Genomic DNA, 18101 nt, shown 5'->3' on the forward strand with positions numbered 1-18101 from the left:
GCCATACTGGTATCAGCCTAGTGAACCTTCTCTACACTGCCTCCAGTGTCAGTGTATCTTTCCTGAGATATGTAGCAGAAAACTATTCACTGTAGTCCAGCTGTGTTCTGACTACTGCTTTGTATAGTTCGAGCAAAATCTCACTACTTTTATACTCCACTCCCTTTGAAATAAAGGCCAAAGATTCCAGTCAATACAGATTATGCAAAGCAATTATATAATGACCCAGCCTCATTAAGTTGTCTACACTTGCTGTGGAAGTATTTTCCAGTGGCTCCTCCATACACACAGACACATGAGAGCTGGATTTTTGTACATCAGCAATTTAAGAGCCATGTCTAGAACTACCAAAATGCTGCCACCTGGTGGATTTAGAAACACTGACTGCAAAAATCATATTCTGAATTTACAGACAAGTTACTGAGATGCATGAACATAAGAGTTTGATTGTTCTTCCTGTAATTATCTGTTTCTCACTGTCATTCAGGTTCATTGAATCAATGTCTACCATTCACCACCTACCTATATTTACCAGCGGTATTGCAGCGTCCACCTCTCTGTTTCTGAGTTTACCATTTACCTTTACCCTGTTTGTTTCCCAGCATTCTTCTTGGGCATTCATATATCTTCCTCATTAATGCACTCAGTCTGTTCCACGTCTTTTAAAAAAAATAATGCCCCATTCACTTTACTACCCACTGTGTAGAAATATATATTTTAATTTAATCTGATGGGATTTTCAAAAAAGAACATATTGTACATCTTGTCTGATTTCACTCACCAAAGACTGCTTCCCCAGAGGAATTTATCCAATAAGGACCAAATGCAGCAAGTAATAAAAGAGAGAAGTAAAGAATGTTTGGAAGTACAAGGCTAAAGGCATCAGAATTAGTTTGCTTTCTTTTACTAGAAATTAGAAACAACCTGCTTCTAGCTAGGTGGTGAGTGCACTTTCCAACCTTATCTTGATGTAGAACATTTCTCACATCTATAGTTGCTGCTAACAACTATTGCAGAAACTAGCAGGGGGCAGGGAAGAAACCTAAAGAACTGCAGATGCTGGAAATCAGAAACAAAAACAGAAATTACTGGAAAAGCTCAACAGGTCTGGTAGTATCTGTAGAGAGAAATCAGAATTAACATTTCAGGTCCAGTGACCTTCCTTAGAACTATTGGAGGTGGGGGTGCTTGTGTTTAGAAGGAGTGGCATAGTGATAATCTCACTGGATTAGTAATCCAGAATTCCAGTCTAATAGTCACCACAACTGATGGTGAAATTTGAGTTCAATGAAAATCTGGATTTAAAAGCTAGCATAATGTCCATGTAAACATTGTCAATTTCCATAAACTGGAAACAGAATTTGAACTGGATTTAACATATAAATACGAGGACTACAATATCAGGTCAGATGCTAGGAATCCTACAGCAAGTAACTCACCTCTCAACTCTCCAGAGACTGTCCACCATCTGCAAGGCAAAAGTGAGGAATGTATTGGAATACTTCCCACTTGCCTAGGTGAGTGGAGCATCAATAGTACTCGAGAAGCTGGACACCATCCAGGACAAAGCAGCCCACTTGATTGGTACCACCCTGTAAATATCCACCCCCTCCACCATGCTCAGTTGTAGCAAGAAGTCTATCATCTCCAAGATGCAATGCAGAAATTCATCAAACCCCTTAGAGACCCACAACCATTACCATAAAGGAGGACAAGAGCAGCAGATATGTGGGAATACCACCATCCTGACTTTGAAATATATGATCTTTCCTTCATTGTCGCTGAGTCAAAGTTCTGGAACTTCCTCCCTAATGACATTGTGGATCTACCTAAACCAAATGGATTTCAGCTGTTTAAGGCAGCAGCTCACAATCATCTTCTCTAGGGTTTGAGTAGGGATGAGCAATAAATGACTAGACCAGTCAGCAATGCCCACATAGTACCAATGAATTTTTTAAAAAATCAATCCAGTTCACTAATGTCTTTAGGGAAAGAAATCTGCTGTCCTTACCTGGTCTAGTCTACATGTGATTCCAGATTCACAGCAATATGATTCACTCTTAAATGCCTATCAAAATGGTCCTCACAAGCCACTCAGTTTGAAGGCTATTAGAAATGGACAATAAACTGGCCATATAAAAACGTATTTATCATTAAAAACATCCAATGCCCTTTTTAAGAAACCCATCACCTTGGATAGCCGACATTACGCCAATTCATAAAGGGTTTAAGCATCAATCCTACTTGCAAGGAACTACTTGCAAGGAACGTTCCTTTGGCAGAAATATCAAAATCTATGAGAATTTAGTGTTGCAACGCTTCATGAGAGAGAGAGAGAGTCTCAAGCTGGTAGTGCCATGGATCATGGTGTCACAATGCAAGTGCATATACATGTCAATAAATATAAATAAGCTGAGTTTGGAAATTTTTTTTTCCATTTGTTCTCACCCCACAGTGTTTTTCTCCTGAAGGCAATGGTATGCCTTGTATTATGACAAGGTCAGCATTCGCTTTTGTTACTGATGACTTTAAACAGCTAGTATTTGCAGGTTCTAGTGATTAAAGCCTTCACAGATGAAAGCTACTTCTTTCAGCAAATGCTTTTTTATTGTAATAAAATATCATCTGATTTCACTCAGTGGACAGAATCCCTGACAGAATCTCTCTCTTTCTCGTTATTGTTCCTCAACCTAAAGAAGCTGAGAATAATTATAGAAAGCTCATCCAATCAACTTAAAATATGGTATAAATAGCCTAAAACTGAAGAAGAACAAATACAAGTGTCTTCATCATCAGCTTTGCAACTATTCCAATATAAATTGGTACTAGATTAGATTTCAAAGTTTTTCTTTAATTCATAACCGAATGTGGGTATCACTGGCTAGATCAGCAATTATTGCCTAACCAAATTGCTAGGAGGGCAGTTAAGACTCAACCACATTATTGTGGATCTGGATTCACATGTAGACCAGACCAGGTATGGATTTCAGATTTCCTTCCCTTAGAGGTTTATAAAATCATGAGGGGCATGGATAGGATAAATAGACAAAGTCTTTTCCCTGGGGAGGGGGGAGTCCAGAACTAGAGGGCACAGGTTTAGGGCGAGAGGAGCAAGATATAATAAAGGGACCTAAGGGGCAACCTTTTCACACAGAGGATGGGGCATGTATAGAATGCACTGCTAGAGGAAGTAGTGGAGGCTGGTACAATTACAACATTTAAGAGGCATCTGGATGGGTATATGAATAGGAAGGGTTCAGAGGGATATGGACCAAGTGCTGGCAAATGGGACTAGATTAGGTTAAGATATCTGGTTGGCAAGGACGAGTTGGACTGATGGGTCTATTTCTGGGCTGTACATCTCTATGACTCTAAAAGGATATGAGTGAACCATGCGAGCTTTTGTAACGATTGACAACAGTTTCATGACCATCATCAGACTCTTAATTCCAGGTGTTTTTGATAACGAACTCAAATTTGAACCCTGATCCCCAGAACATTACCAGAGTCTCTGGATTAATAGTTTAGTGATAATAGGAGAAAGTGAGAACTGCAGATGCTGGAGACCAGAGTCAAAAAGTGCAGTGCTGGAAAAGCACAGCCGGTCAGGCAGCAACCAAGGATTAGGACAGTCAACGTTTCGAGCATTAGTATTCCTGATGAAGAACTTATGCTCGAAACGTCGACTCTCCTGCTTCTCGGATTATGCCTGATCTGCTGTGCTTTTCCAGCGCTGCACTTTTTGACATTGATGATAATAAACGTCAGGTTCTCAGGCTCAGTCAACTTCTGGCACAAAGCTAAAAAAGGTGACTAAAAAAGAAAACTATTTGCACTGCTATTCCTTTATTAAAGTCTGGAAATTAACTGATATTTATTTACCATGCATCTAAACATATTGTCATTTTCAGAAACTTCTCTTTTGACTTCAAGTAGGGGGCACTTACCAGAGTTGAAGTACTCTGAAGCTAGCTCCGAATCAAGAGCAGTGATGGCAGGGCTTTCTGGTGACAACCTCTTTTCCTGTGTCATTTGGATTGGGACTGCCATCTGACTGAGGTCAATAGTTGGCTGCCGAGATTTAGACTCCGATTTTTCTTTACCTACACCAAATACAGAGAAATGTCCAAATCATTTTCCTTAGACCAAATTGCTCCTCACCAAAATAGAGTCAAAAACACTGCTCAGAACTTGTCTGCACTTGAACAACACCTGTAAGCATAAACATTTCGACAGGAATTAATGCTACTCCCTAGCATGAACACTGACTGATTTTTCTCACATCAGACAAGATCAGCTGAGTCAGTGCAGACCAAAGAACAGTAAATATGGTTATCCATTCACTGTCATGTATAAGTCCGCAACATGGGTGTGATTAAACAACTAATGAAAATACAATGAGCTGAAGTCATGGGGATAGAGTAAATATACAATAGCAAATTTGAATAAAGTAAAGTAATGGGCAAGTGATAGCTGGTACTGTACGATCTTTGACAAGGAAATTCAAACCATAGAGATTGCAGGGCAGAGACTAGTCATGACTATGCTAATAATGGGAAACTATAATTAATACGGATGGATTTGAGACACTGGGACAATGTTCACTGGAGCAAAGAAGGTCAAGAGAAGAAATTATAAAGTTTTTCAAATTAGGAAGGTTTTTAGTATGGTGAGTGAGGAGAGGCTTGCTCCTCTGTTTGGGAAGTTGATACAAGGGATCATCAATTTAACTCAAGCCCAAAATGAGAGGCACAGGAGACATTGTTTTGCACAGAGCACTAATTGCTTTGTTATAAGAAACCCTGCATCCTTGAGAAACAAACAGAATAAATGTTTTGCAAACCAAAAAGCAAAGCTATGAAAGCAAAGTGAGGACGGCAGCAAAGTTAGTTTTGAATTTACTGCACCAAGAACTGGTGTATACACAATGGATTAATGACCCGTGCTAAAAACATAATGGAGATGCTTCAACAAATTTGTCACCAGTCAGGTCTACAATCACTGCAATGAAGAGTAGGCTACAGGCTACAATTGAAACAGAACAGAACAGAAATTGTGTCCTCTTTTGCTTCAAAACAAAACAATTCCTTCACAGAATAAAGTGTTACAGGTAATTGTAACAGTTTTTTGGCAATCAGCACTCAGTTATACCTAACTAAAGCACCATCTTTAGGTAACTCCTTTCAGACAATGTAAAAGTTATCAGCTCTTTTAGCTCTCACCTTACCATACAACCATTGGTAGGGGGTGTTGGCTGTTTTGAAAAGCACTAAGGTAGACAAGTTCCCAAGACCTGATGGAATCTATCCCAGAACACTGGGTTGAGGGTGGGGGGGGATGCGGAAGGGAGGAAATTGCTCAGGCCTTGTATGAAATCTTTGTATCTGAGAATAACCAAAGTTGTTCCTTTGTTTAAGGAGGACAACAGGGATAATCTGAAAAATTACAGGCCAGTAAGTCTTACATAAGTAGCAGGCAAATTCTTGGAAAAAGATTCTTAGGAATAGGATTTACTCACATTTGGAAAAATATGGACTTATTAGCGATAGGCACCATATCTTTCTGCAGGGGGAAGTCTTTCCTCACAACCTTGATTGAGTTTTTTTTGAAGAAGTGACAAAGATGACTGATGAGAGCAGGGTGGTGGATGTTGCCTACAGGGACTTTAGCAAAGCCCCAAATGGAAGGATGCTACAGAAGGTGAAGTCACATGGGATTCACAGTGAGTCTGTTAAGATGGATACAGAATATCTTGGTCAAAGAAGACAAGAGTATCAGTGGAAGAGTGCTTTTCTGACTGGAGATCTGGAACCAGGGGTGTTCTGCAGGGATCAGTGCTGGGACCCCTGTTTTCTGTAATTTATATAAATGATCTGGAAAAGAATGCAGCTGGTCTGATTAGTAAGTCTGTGGATGACACAAGATTGGGGGAGCTGCTGAGAGTGGAGTGCCAGAGGATACAACAAGATATAAGTAGGCTGGAGACTTCAATGGAGCAATGGTAGATGGAATTTAATTCAGGCAAACATAAGGGGATACATTTTGTACAGTGTAATGCAGGAGGGAAGTACACAGTAAATAGCAGAACCCTGAGGAATTACAGAGGGACCTAGGCATACATGTCCACAGTTCCCTGTAAGTGACAACACAAGTAGATAAATAAGGTAGTCAAAGAGACATACAGTATGCTTTTCTCGATTGGTTGGAGCATAGTGTATAAAAATTGGCAAGTTACGTTGCAGCTGTATAGAAGTTCAGTTGGGCCACAATTGGAATATCATGCACAGTTCTGGTCACTATGCGACCAAAAGATTGTGGAAGTTTTGGAGAGGGTACAGAAATGATTTACTAGGTTGTTGCATGGTTTGGCGGGTATTAGCTATGAGGAAAGAATTGACGAACTTGGTTTGTTTTCACTTCAACATCAGAGGCTGAGGGACAACTTGATAGAAGTTTACATATTGTTGAGAGGTATGGATTGTATACCAATTACTATAGGAAATAGCTTTAAGGTAAAGGGGGGAAAGTTTAAAAGGAGATGTGAGAGGCAAGGCTTTTTTTTAAAAGAAACACATGAGCTTGGATTGCATTTCCAGAAGAGGTGGCAGAATCAGATACAACTGAAACCTTAAAAAAAATCTTAACAGATTCACAAGTAGGCAACAAAGAGGGGAATAGGAGGCTAAAGGGTTTTAATTTAGAAAGGCGTCTTGTGTCAGTGTGGGCTTGGTGAGCCGAAGGGCCTGTTCCTGTGCTGTATGTTTCTTTGTTCTTACTTTATTCTGTATGCGAGGGCAAGCAAAGCAAAAGCTGCTGATCAACCAAATCTACCTAGAACTTTTACACATGGCAGTCAGTGTGATGGGTGGGAGTCTTTGAACACATTGTCAACCTGCTATTTCCTTGGGAAAAGTGCAAAACAATATGATAGAGTTAAAGGAATGAGGAAGGAAAGGCACAGACACTAGGAACATGGACAAAAGAGTTGAATTCCAAAGGTGAGATGAGAGTGACTGCCCTTGACATCAGGCCATATTTGAGAGAGTGTGGCAACAAACCTAGCAAACCTAGACTCAATAGTGAAAATTCTCCACAGGTTTGAATAATATCTGGCACAGAGAAGACAGTTAATAGTTGTTGGAGGTCAGTTATCTCAGCTCCAGGACATCTCTAAAAGGAGTTACTTGGGATACCATTCTAGATCTGATAATCTTCAGCTGCTTCATTAATTACCTTTCTTGTGGTCAGAAATTGAGATGTTCACTGATGATTGTACAACATTCAGCATCATTCGAAACATCTCAGACACTGATGCAGTCAATGTAAAAATGCAGTTAAGACCCAAACAATGCAAGAGACATGGGCTGACAAATGGCAAGTAACATTCACAGCACACAAGCACCAGGCAATGAGCATTTCGAACGAGAGAGATTACAACCATCGTCTCTTGACATTCAATGAACTCCCTACAGTCAACATCCTGGATGGTTACCACTGACCAGAAATTGAACCGGACTAACCACATAAAGGCCACCACAAGAATTAGGAGTTTTAATAGAAGAATTACACCTGACTCAAAACACTAAGTGTTTCTCTCTCTCCACAGATGCTCACAGATCAGCTGAGATTCTCCAGCATTGTATTTGCAATCGCATAAATACTGTGCCTCAAATACTGTGCAGGCCAGACACTAGGAGCCCTGCAGCGAGTAATTTATCGCCTGGATCTCCATAGTTCAGCATAAAGGAGCCGATGACTGACATCAAATTCGCAAACATTCTCTCCCTTTATTAAAGAGTAGCAGCAGTGTCACCATCTACAGATGCAGCACAGAAATTCAACAATGCTCCTTAGACAGCACACGCCAAACACACAGCTTCTACCATTTAGAAAGACAAAAGCAACCGATACATGTAAACACCACCACCTACAAGTTCCCCTCCAAGCTACCTACCATCCTAACTTGGAAACAGATCACAATTCCTTCACTGCAATTGAGTCAAAATCCTAAAACTCCCTCCCTAACAACACCTACAGCAAATGGACTGCAGCAGTTCAAGAAAACACTGCACTATCACTTTCTCAAGTGCAATTAGGTATAGGCAATGAATGCTAACACAGTGAGACCCTGATCCCAGAATAAAATAAATCTAGCAAATACAAGTTCAAATTAAAATTTATTAAAGTGCCAGAGCCTGGATATAGTATTGCATTCAACAATGTATGGTAATTTCCTTCATGGTCAGAAAAGGGTGTTGGTGGCAGACTGTTAAATGTCACTGGATTAGTAATCCAGAAGTCCAGGCCAATGTTCTGTGGACATAGGATCAAGTCCTACAATATCAGCTGGTGAAATTTGAATTCACTAAAGATCTGGGAATAAAGAGTTGGCCTACTGGTGGCTATATAATCCATATTGATTGTTGTAAAAAGGTTCGGAAATGTCCCTTTGGAAAGAAGATCTGCTGTTCTTGTCTCATCTGGCTTACATGCGACTCTAGAATCACAGCAATGTGGTTAACTCTTAACTGCTCTCTGGCAATTACAGATGGCAACAAATGCCAACCTAGCCAGTGATACCCTCAAAAGCAAATAGAAAATATGCCTAGAGTGACACATCTCCAGCACTTTAAGGCACAGCTTTTTTTTAAAATGACAAATGCAGGCTTGTTGGTCACAAGACCAGTTGAAGTGGTTGGGAATTTGTGGGTTAATTATTGTGACCATGGAACTCTGGAGTTTCAGTTATCCAGGACATAATAGCCCAACATTCAGGATATGTTAATGGAACCTTAGCTGATGAAAGTTGTTTTGATCACATTTTGTCTAATTCCTCATTCCTCTTGCAATTTCTCATTTATTTTGTTCTAAGTCTCCTACCATAAGGCTTTGAAGCCTCGACAACCCTCTAATTAATTCTAGATTCACTATCCTCTAAGAAGAAAATTTAAGTGGGTGACCGCTCACTCTCAGATTACACCCTTTGGTCATAGACTTTCCTACAAGAAGAAACAACCTCTTCCCATTAACCCGGTCAAGTCCCTTCTGAATCTTAAATGTTTCAGTTCAGTCTCATGTCATCCTTCAAATGAGTACAACTCAACTTACCACTTTCACTGACAGTCCCTCCATACCCTGCAGCAACCTTGTGAACCTTCTTTGGATCGCCTCCAATGTCAGTACATATTACCTAAGATAAGGAGCCCAAAACTAGTCACAACATCCAAGCTATGGTCTGACTAGTGCCTTCTATAGTTTTAGCAAGACTTAGCAGTATTTTTATACTCCATTCCCTTTGAAATAAAGGCCTACATTCCATATGTCTTCTCTCTTCCTCACTGACCTTAGGAAACAGTTCTTTTTGACATTCACGGACAAAGATTCCCAAATTCCTCTGTGCTGCAGCTTTCTCGATTTAAATAACTGGAAAAGTGCAAAACTTTGTACTTTCCCACATTATATTCAAAATGTCAAGTTCTTGACTACTCACTCAACCTGTCTATATCTCTCTGTAGATTGTGTCATCTTCGTATCTTGAATTCTCAACAAGCTTTTGTGCCATCTGAAAACTGAGCAATAGCACCTTCACTTCTCTCATCGAAGTAATTAACATAGATTGAAAATGTCTGCTTTAATCCAACTGTCTCCTATGGTTAGCCAATTCTTTACCCATTCTAACAGACCATTGTTAGCACCACTGGCTCTTAAGCAATTCCAAGATTGAGGCAGAGTAGGAATCCTCAGTCAGAGCATGTTGCTCCGACCGTTTATTTTCTTTTATTTCTTTATTTCTCTTTCGTGTTTCTTTTTCCTTCTTTCTTCTAGGTGATGTCCTGAACTCCCGGTGTCAGCACAGGCCCAGCGTTGCTGTCTCTCGGCAGTCCTACTTGTCCTCAGCATGCACTTCTGGTCTTGAAATGATTCCAGAGCAGTCTCCTGGTCTCGCAGAGTCAAGACCCGTCACAGATTGGAGGCAAGGTGCCAGCGTGGACTGGGTTGGGAAGACTGTTATTCTTACCTTTTTACTTCTTTATTTTACTAAAATATGTTCCATGCAGTATATCTCTATGACTCTATTCATATGATCTGTAATGCTGGACTTTATTCTTCTTTATTTTTCTAAATATTATTCCCAAAGAACTTATACTTAAGAATCTGTATCTAGGTACATTAAATGGTGCCTTAAGTGGTGATTTGTAAACTTTTCACTGTATTCATTTGAGCACGTGACAATAAAGCTAATTCCATTTCTATTAAGTAGCCTTGTGTGGTACTTACCAGACACCTTTCGAAATCCAAATATATTACATCTATTGTTCCTCTGACCATGCATGTTACCTTTTCAAAGAATTCCATAATAATACCAATTTCAAAACTGTCATTGTCTACCACATCCCAAGTATGATAAAAATACATTTTTTAATCAATGAGATAAGCGCCACAGTTTTACTCCCAGAGTCATTGCATAGAGTAACTTCTCATCATCAACGGATTTTAACTTCTATTCCAAATCATCATGTTTGCTCTCCCATGAGTTCATTGCTCTCTTATTATCCCCAAACCTTGCTTTTGTGTAAACATACCATTTTCATTCCTTTCATCTTGACATTCCACATGGACTTGCTAATCCAATTGCACAGATAGGTTTATCTCTGGTAAGTTCCTTGCATTGTTCCCACTTTCATGTGCCTTCTGTGCCCCAAAACTATATCCTTTTGTATCCCTGTCTGGAAAGAAATGACTTCCCAATTCACTCGCTGGTGTACCTTCAAAATCCCAACTCTCTAGCCTTAAACCCTCCATCGGCACAATATATCAGTAGCTACTGCTTTGCTCAATCTCAGCTTTCATTCCTAGCCCCAAACAAAAGCACTGATTTCTCTCACCCAGGCTGTTCCCCCAGTACTGCCCTCATCACTGATCCTTTAAGGCTGAGGAATGCACATTCCAAAAAGGATATGGTGGACAGCGGGATTAGCCATCACCTGGTCTGGATAGACCATTGGTTATATCCTGCTATCATCCGCTAAACTTGATCATTATTTCATAGAATCATAGTCATACAGCACAAACCAGATCCTTCGGTCCAACTCGCCCATGCCGACCAAGTTTTCCAAAATAAATGAGACCAACTTGCCTGCATTTGGCCCACATCCCTCTAAACCTTTCCTATTCACATACTTGACCAAATGTCTTTTAAATGTTGTAACTGTACCCGTATCACCACTTAAAACTGGCAGTTCATTCCACAAAAACCACCTTCTGCGTGAAATAGTTCCACCTAGAGTCCCTTTTAAATCTTTCTCCACTCACTTTAAAAATACACCCATTAGTTTTGAACGTCCCACACCCTACAGAAAAGACCTTTGCAATTCGTCTTACCTGTGCCTCTCATGATTTTATTAACCTCTATAAGGTCACCCTTCAATCTCCTATGCTCTAGTGAAAGAGCATAGAGGCCTATCCAGCCTCTCCTTATAACTGGAGACCTCTAGTCCTGGCAACATCCTAAGAAAACACTAAGATTCCTTTTTTATTGCAGACCTTCTCAAATTGCTCTCCCATCCACTCTTACCTTTGAAATTATGTGCAAATGGTTTCTTTGTCACCAATTTTGAGCCAGCCAATTAGATGTCCCAGCATAGTATTAAAACTACTCTTAAGGTCACAAATGATATTCTACGTGACTGTGACAAAGGTAGACATTCCTTCCCTGTCACTCCTGATCTGTCTGCAGCCTTTGCATATTGACCACCACATCCTATTTAAACTCCTCTCCGCTGTCAACCAACTGGGTGGGATTATACTCAACTAATCCCAATGCTACCTTTTCAAGAAAACTCAGAGCATCATTTACTGATGTTCCTGTCCCACAAAGGATATGTCCTTGGCCCCTTCCTATTTCTCAGTCACATTTAACAAGGTGATCTTCAGATCTTGTACTTGTGCCATCACTGACATTGTCTATTTTCACCTCCACAAACTTGCTCGAACAAGCCTCTGTCTCAGCTCAAACCATGATTCATACATTTGTTACATTTAGACTTGTCACACTCTTGGCTGGCATACCAAATTCTACCCTCTGTAACCTTGAAGGCCATCCAAAAGTGCACTGCCTATGCCTTAACTTGAAACAAATGTTCCATTCTGTGCTCACTTACCTACACTGGAAGCAACAGTGATTTTAAATTTCTCATGCCATCAAATACTCCCATGGCATTATACCTCTAACTCAATTCTTGCAGTCCCATACCCTTTGACACATCTGCACTCCTCTAATTCAAACTGCATCCCTGATTTTAGCTGTTCTACCACTAATGGCTGCCTCAGTCCTAAACTCTGGAATACTCTCCATCTATCTTTATATCTTGCTTTCCTCTCAAGTCATTCCTTAAAACCTATCATTTCACATCAAACATTTTGGTTATCTGACCTCACATCTCCTTTAGGTGGCTCAGTGTCACCTATATAATGTCCTTTGTGACAGGTCATGCAATGTTTCATCAAAAGTAATATAAAAATATAAAATATTGTTTGCTAATGTTTGCTTCAACCTCCCTCTGCACAAAGTAAAAATTTGGATGGCTGAAGGGAAATTCAGTTTCCTTAAGCCTGTCAATTTTTTAGAATGGAAGCATTAGTCCACTTCTCCACCATCACAATACTTCTCCCCACATTAAGCCAGCAGTTTAATAAAATGCACACCTGTCTGCTGGAGTTCCAGCAGTGCTTTAATGGTGGAAGTGGCTGATTGGGGTTCTCCAGAAACATCCTGGTAGATGATTGTAGGGCTGGTGTCCATGGCAACTTCATGTTCTGCCCAATCCTGGCTCCTTGATGAAATAACATGGACTACTTGCTGAGAGTCTGCAATTAAAAGCACAAATTTTATTAAAGTTGCAGTACCTCAAATCTGAACTTCTACTTTGCGAAACAAGAAGTCACATTTAGAACATTATGATGTAACTGGTACACTGAAAGCTTCCACTTTTCTCTTCACACATACAGCTATAAACATCTACATATGCTTGTGCATACACACCCCACATTCCCATTTGCATCGATACAGAAACACACACTCATTCTCACGTAGATACACATGCACCCCCCCCCCACAAAATATATTCACGCATACATACAGATACATCTATGTACAGTCAGTTCTCCTGACTGTTCAGTTGTTAACAATAGCAGGTAAGTAAACTGTGCAGACAATTCCAAGCTTGTGTTGAGTTCATTAATTTCAACTAGAGTAATTGCTTCAGCATTCAGAAGAAAGTCAGCCAGGTTCCTGTTCAATTTTTAAAATTCTAGTGTTCTATAGAGTTGGATTACAAATTTTCTGAATCAATCTTTGATTTAGGTACATTATGACACACCTCTGGAGGAGGTGGGACTTAAAACCAGGCCTCCTGACTCAGAGGTAGGGACGTCACCACTACACCAAAAGAATCCGTTAGGTTTCTGTTCAAGATCTGTCATTTGAGGACAGGGATTTAATTATCCTTTTGATCATATATCACATTAAAACTCATTTTGACTCTCAGAGGAGCAATAAATGTCACTGTTCCTAAGCCTATTCCACATCTACTTATATGAGTTCCGGATGTAAGTTTGCTCGCTGAGCTGGAAGGTTCGTTTTCAGATGTTTCGTCATCATACTAGGTAACATCATTAGCGAGCCTCCAGTGAAGCACTGGCGGTATTGCCTGCTTTTCACTTAAGTGCTAATCCCTTACTGGCATAAAATTCACTAAAGAGGAGGAAAATAACAACAAATTGCCATTCCTAGATGTCACAGTAGAGCGAACAGCAAATGGGGAATTTCAAACCAGCATCTACAGGAAAACAACACACACGGACCAAATACTGAACTACAGAAGCAACCGTCCCAACACCCACAAACGGGCCTGTATTAGAACATTATTCTGACGAGCTACCACACACTGCAGCACAGAGGAACTATGAAGAACAGAGGAAAATCACCAATACAGTGTATTCAAAAAGAATGGGTACTCAATGAACACAGTCTGCCGATTTCTCAGCAACAAACCTAAACAAGCAGATAAAACACATCCAGAAAGCCTAGCCAGTCTCCTCTATATCAAAGGCATCTCAGAAATGACTGCCAGACTCCTCAGACCCCTTGGCACCATGGTAGCCCAAGAACCCACCAACACACTAAAACAGCAGCTAATGAATTGAAAGACCATACACAGACAAGTAAGAACAGTAACAAATACTACATTGGACAAACAGGCAGAAAACTAGCCACAAAAAAAAGACATGACCAACTCTCACTAGTATCTTTACATACAGATGAGGAAGAATACAACTTCGACTTAGACAACACATCCATCCTAGGACAAGCCAACAGAGAGATAGACGAGGATTCCTAGAAGCATGGCATTCCAACAGGAACTCTATCAACAAACACATTGAATTGGACCCCTTTACCACCCCCTGAGAAAAAGAACAGGAAATGACATCGCCAGCCCAAGGAAACCTAAACACATAAATAAAAAGCAGGCTATACCACTAATGTTTTACTGGAGGCTCACTGATGATATTATCTAGTATGGTGACAAAATGTCTGAAAACAAACCTGCCAGCTCAGTGAGCAAACTTACATTCAGAATCTCAAACGGTGCTACAAATCTTCTTAAAACTCGCCACTTATATCAGTTCATGGCTGATCTATATTGACAAATCTCCATTTCTCTAACTTGACCAGCTTCTTAATTTCAACCATAATGGCTAGGTTCTCACTTTAAGAATAAACCATTTTCTGAATTTACCGTGGTTTCGTAATTCCCACTCTAAAAAATATTATTGTAATTATCAGATATGGATTTTTAAAACCATTCTTTAATGGAATCTGTGCAGTGCTGACAAAACATTCGTTGCCCAACCCTATTTTCCATTATAAAAATGGTAGGGAGCAGTTAACGTTTACCCTTTAAACTTCAAAAATTAGGGGAATAAAATAAAAAGTAGTTTTAACCTTGTAACCTAATCCTTTAAAAGCAGGGGGGTCTTGTGGAATAGTGGTAGTGTCCCTACCTCTGGGCCTGGAGGTCTGATTCAAGTTTTACCTGCTTGAAATTTGTAATAACATCTCTGAATAGACAGATTAGAAAATATTGATTCCTTTCAACTGACTCACTATTCAAGATGACCAAGTTGAAAACACAATACTTCTGCTCTCTCTCCCTAGACCTTGACACTTTCAGCTTCTAAAAGAGCTACTTCTTTCTCAAAAGTACTCAGTCAGATCATCTCCACAGCCTGCTGTTCCACAGGTTCACCACCAAGTGAAATAATTTCTCCTCATGGCAGTCTGAAACTAACCGTTTGTCTGGATCACCTTTCTTAGGAGACCAAATCTACACACAATACTCCAGGTGTGATCTCACCAATGCCCTGTACAACTATAGTAAGACTTCCTTGCTCCCAATCTCAAACATTCTTGCAATGAAGGCAAACATAACATTTGGCTTCGTAATTACCTGCTACGAATATATGCATATATGGAATGGACTGCCCCAATTGGCGGTGGAGGCCAAGTCTATGGATACTTTCAAGAAAAAGATGGATAGAGCTCTTAAAGATAGTGGAATCGAGGGTTATGGGGATAAGGCAGGAACAGGATACAGCCATGATCATAATGAATGGTGGTGCTGGCTCAAAGGGCCGAATGGCCTACTCCTGCACCTATTGTCTATTGCTACACCTGCTTGCTTCTTGCCCCCCACCTTTTCTCAGTCCCAGCCCTCAGACTCAGCACCGCCTTCTTGACCTGCAATCTTCTTCCCGACCTCTCCACCCCCACCCCCTCTCCGGCCTATCACCCTCACCTTAACCTCCTTCCACCTATCGCATTCCCAACGCCCCTCCTCCCTACCTTTTATCTTAGCCTGCTTGGCACACCCTCCTCATTCCTGAAGAAGGGCTTATGCCCGAAACATTGATTCTCCTTCTCCTTGGATGCTGCCTGACCTGCTGCGCTTTTCCAGCAACACATTTTTAAGCATACAAGAATACCCAGGTCCTTCTGTTCATAAATCTACTCCATTTAAATGGAGTAGATTTTTTTAACCTACTGAAGCAAAACCTTTACTTATCCACGTTACGTTGTATCCATCACATATTTATCTGTTCATCTGAACAATCCTGAAGCCACTTTACATCCTATTCATGACTCTCACTCAAACCTTGTTTTTTGCTCCCAAACTTTAAATGTTACACTATACCCTCATCCAATCATTTATATGTAGTGAATAGCTAGGATGCAAGCACTGATCCCTGAGGTACTGTATTTGTCACTACTTTCAACTGAAGATGGCCCACTTATTCAGACTCTATTTTCTGTGTGCTAACCAATTCTCAATCTACGCTAGTATATTATCATAAATCCCATTTGCTTCGATTTTATACATTAAACTCTGATGTGAGATCTTATCAAAAAGGTCCGAAAATCTAAACAAATCACATGTCTTATTCTCCATCATGTATTCCTCTAGTTAGAACCACAAAATACCAGATTTCGCCTCTCATAAATCCATAGTGACTTTAAGTAATATAGCTGATACTTTAAGTCTCTTGTTATCACATCTCCATAACAGACTCCAGATTTTCTCTAGTACTAACAGTAGGAAAACTGGTCTATAATTCCAGGTTTTCTCCCTACCTCCTTTTTTAAACAGTGAGCTTACACTGGTCCCTCTCCAATCTGCCAGGACAATTCCAGAATCTATAGAACTATTTCCATGGCTACCTCCTTTAACATCCTGGGATGTAGATTATCAAGCCCTGTCCCAATAATTTCTCCAGCACTACTTTTATTCACTAAAATCCTTCAATTCTTCTTTCCTATCAGCTCCTTACTTCCCTAGCATTTCTGGAAAGTTTTGCGTGTCTTCATCTGTGAGCACAGAACAAAAGTAATCAATTAATTGTTATGCCATTTCCTTGTTCCCCATTATCATTTATCCAATTTCAGGCTCTAGGATGAATCACTAATCTCTCTCTTTTTATATAATTATGAAGCTCTTAACGTCCACTTTTAACATTCCTTGCAAGTTTGTTGGAATACATAATTTTCCCTTGGTTGTCCTTTGCTGAATTCTAAACTGTTCCAGGTCCTCAGATTTGCTACTGTTTTGTGTAACTTCGCTGTATTCGTCTTTGGATCTAATACCATCCTTAAATTATTTTGTTAATCGTGTTTAGGCCCCCTTTCTTGTTGTCAAATTCAGCTACGCAATGCATGCATTGCATTTCTTATGTAATAAGCCATTTAAGCCATGACATAATCATGGTAGTTTATGCTGCATCTGTTCCAAGGTCAATACATCCTTCGAGAATTGCATGACCAAAACTGAATGCAGCAGACGAGACTGGGTCTAAACACAGCTCTATATAACTACTTCCGATCCTTTGCATTCAGTATCATCGAAATCTAATATTCGATTCATCTTTTTGATTCCTTTATGTTCACTAAACAGAAGTAGTCTGCAATAACAAGTGATCACAATGTTCAATGGCCCACTAAAAAAAGCACGGATTCTGAGAGACATACAAGTACTTTGTAAGGCCATAAAAAATTTTGGCACAATACAACTATAGGGCTGAATTATTTTTCACCAACTTATGATTTGATTAAGGAAATGAGGAATCAAATAATATTCTGCTTGAGTTTTTTTTTTGTTAAACACTTTTTATAAAAGGAGGAAGTCATATAAACCAAGACAAAAGCAACGACATAGATTTATGGCTGCTTTTAAGGCTCAAGTTAATGTAAACTTCAGCTAACATCTATGCATATTAGTTTTTATCGTTACTTTGAGCTTTAAATCTGTTTTAGACATCAACAACTACAATGGCGTTACGCATGTCTTTTTGATCTAAAAGATATTGATAGGTTTTGGAGAATACTGAGATGTACCAGTAGGAACATTTGGGATGACATTAATTACTGGGGGTGATACTACATTCTCCAAGCAGATATACAAATTATTGATCGGTGCCACCTGACCTTGGTAAAGATCTATAAAATCATTACGTTAAGATGCTATAAAATGGTTGATCTTACAAAATGA

The 18101-nt window shown here is 39.8% G+C and overlaps 1 protein-coding gene across 7 annotated transcripts in view; it reads right to left on the reverse strand.

The window, feature by feature from the left end:
• The window catches only part of emsy (EMSY transcriptional repressor, BRCA2 interacting), a 90872-nt gene that overhangs the window by 21649 nt on the left and 51122 nt on the right, over positions 1–18101 (reverse strand). For all 7 annotated transcript variants that reach the window (XM_087988425.1, XM_087988423.1, XM_087988426.1 and 4 more), the window contains 2 exons: positions 12706–12867; positions 3948–4103 (listed from right to left, as the gene is read on the reverse strand). In XM_087988425.1, coding sequence (XP_087844551.1) covers positions 3948–4103; positions 12706–12867 — 318 coding nt within the window. The remainder of the gene's footprint in view (positions 1–3947; positions 4104–12705; positions 12868–18101) is intronic.

Source organism: Chiloscyllium plagiosum, unplaced genomic scaffold (genome assembly GCF_037043375.1).
Source record: "Chiloscyllium plagiosum isolate Xiang-an unplaced genomic scaffold, Cpla_swu_hap1 HiC_scaffold_6, whole genome shotgun sequence".
Taxonomy (NCBI): Eukaryota; Metazoa; Chordata; class Chondrichthyes; order Orectolobiformes; family Hemiscylliidae; genus Chiloscyllium; species Chiloscyllium plagiosum.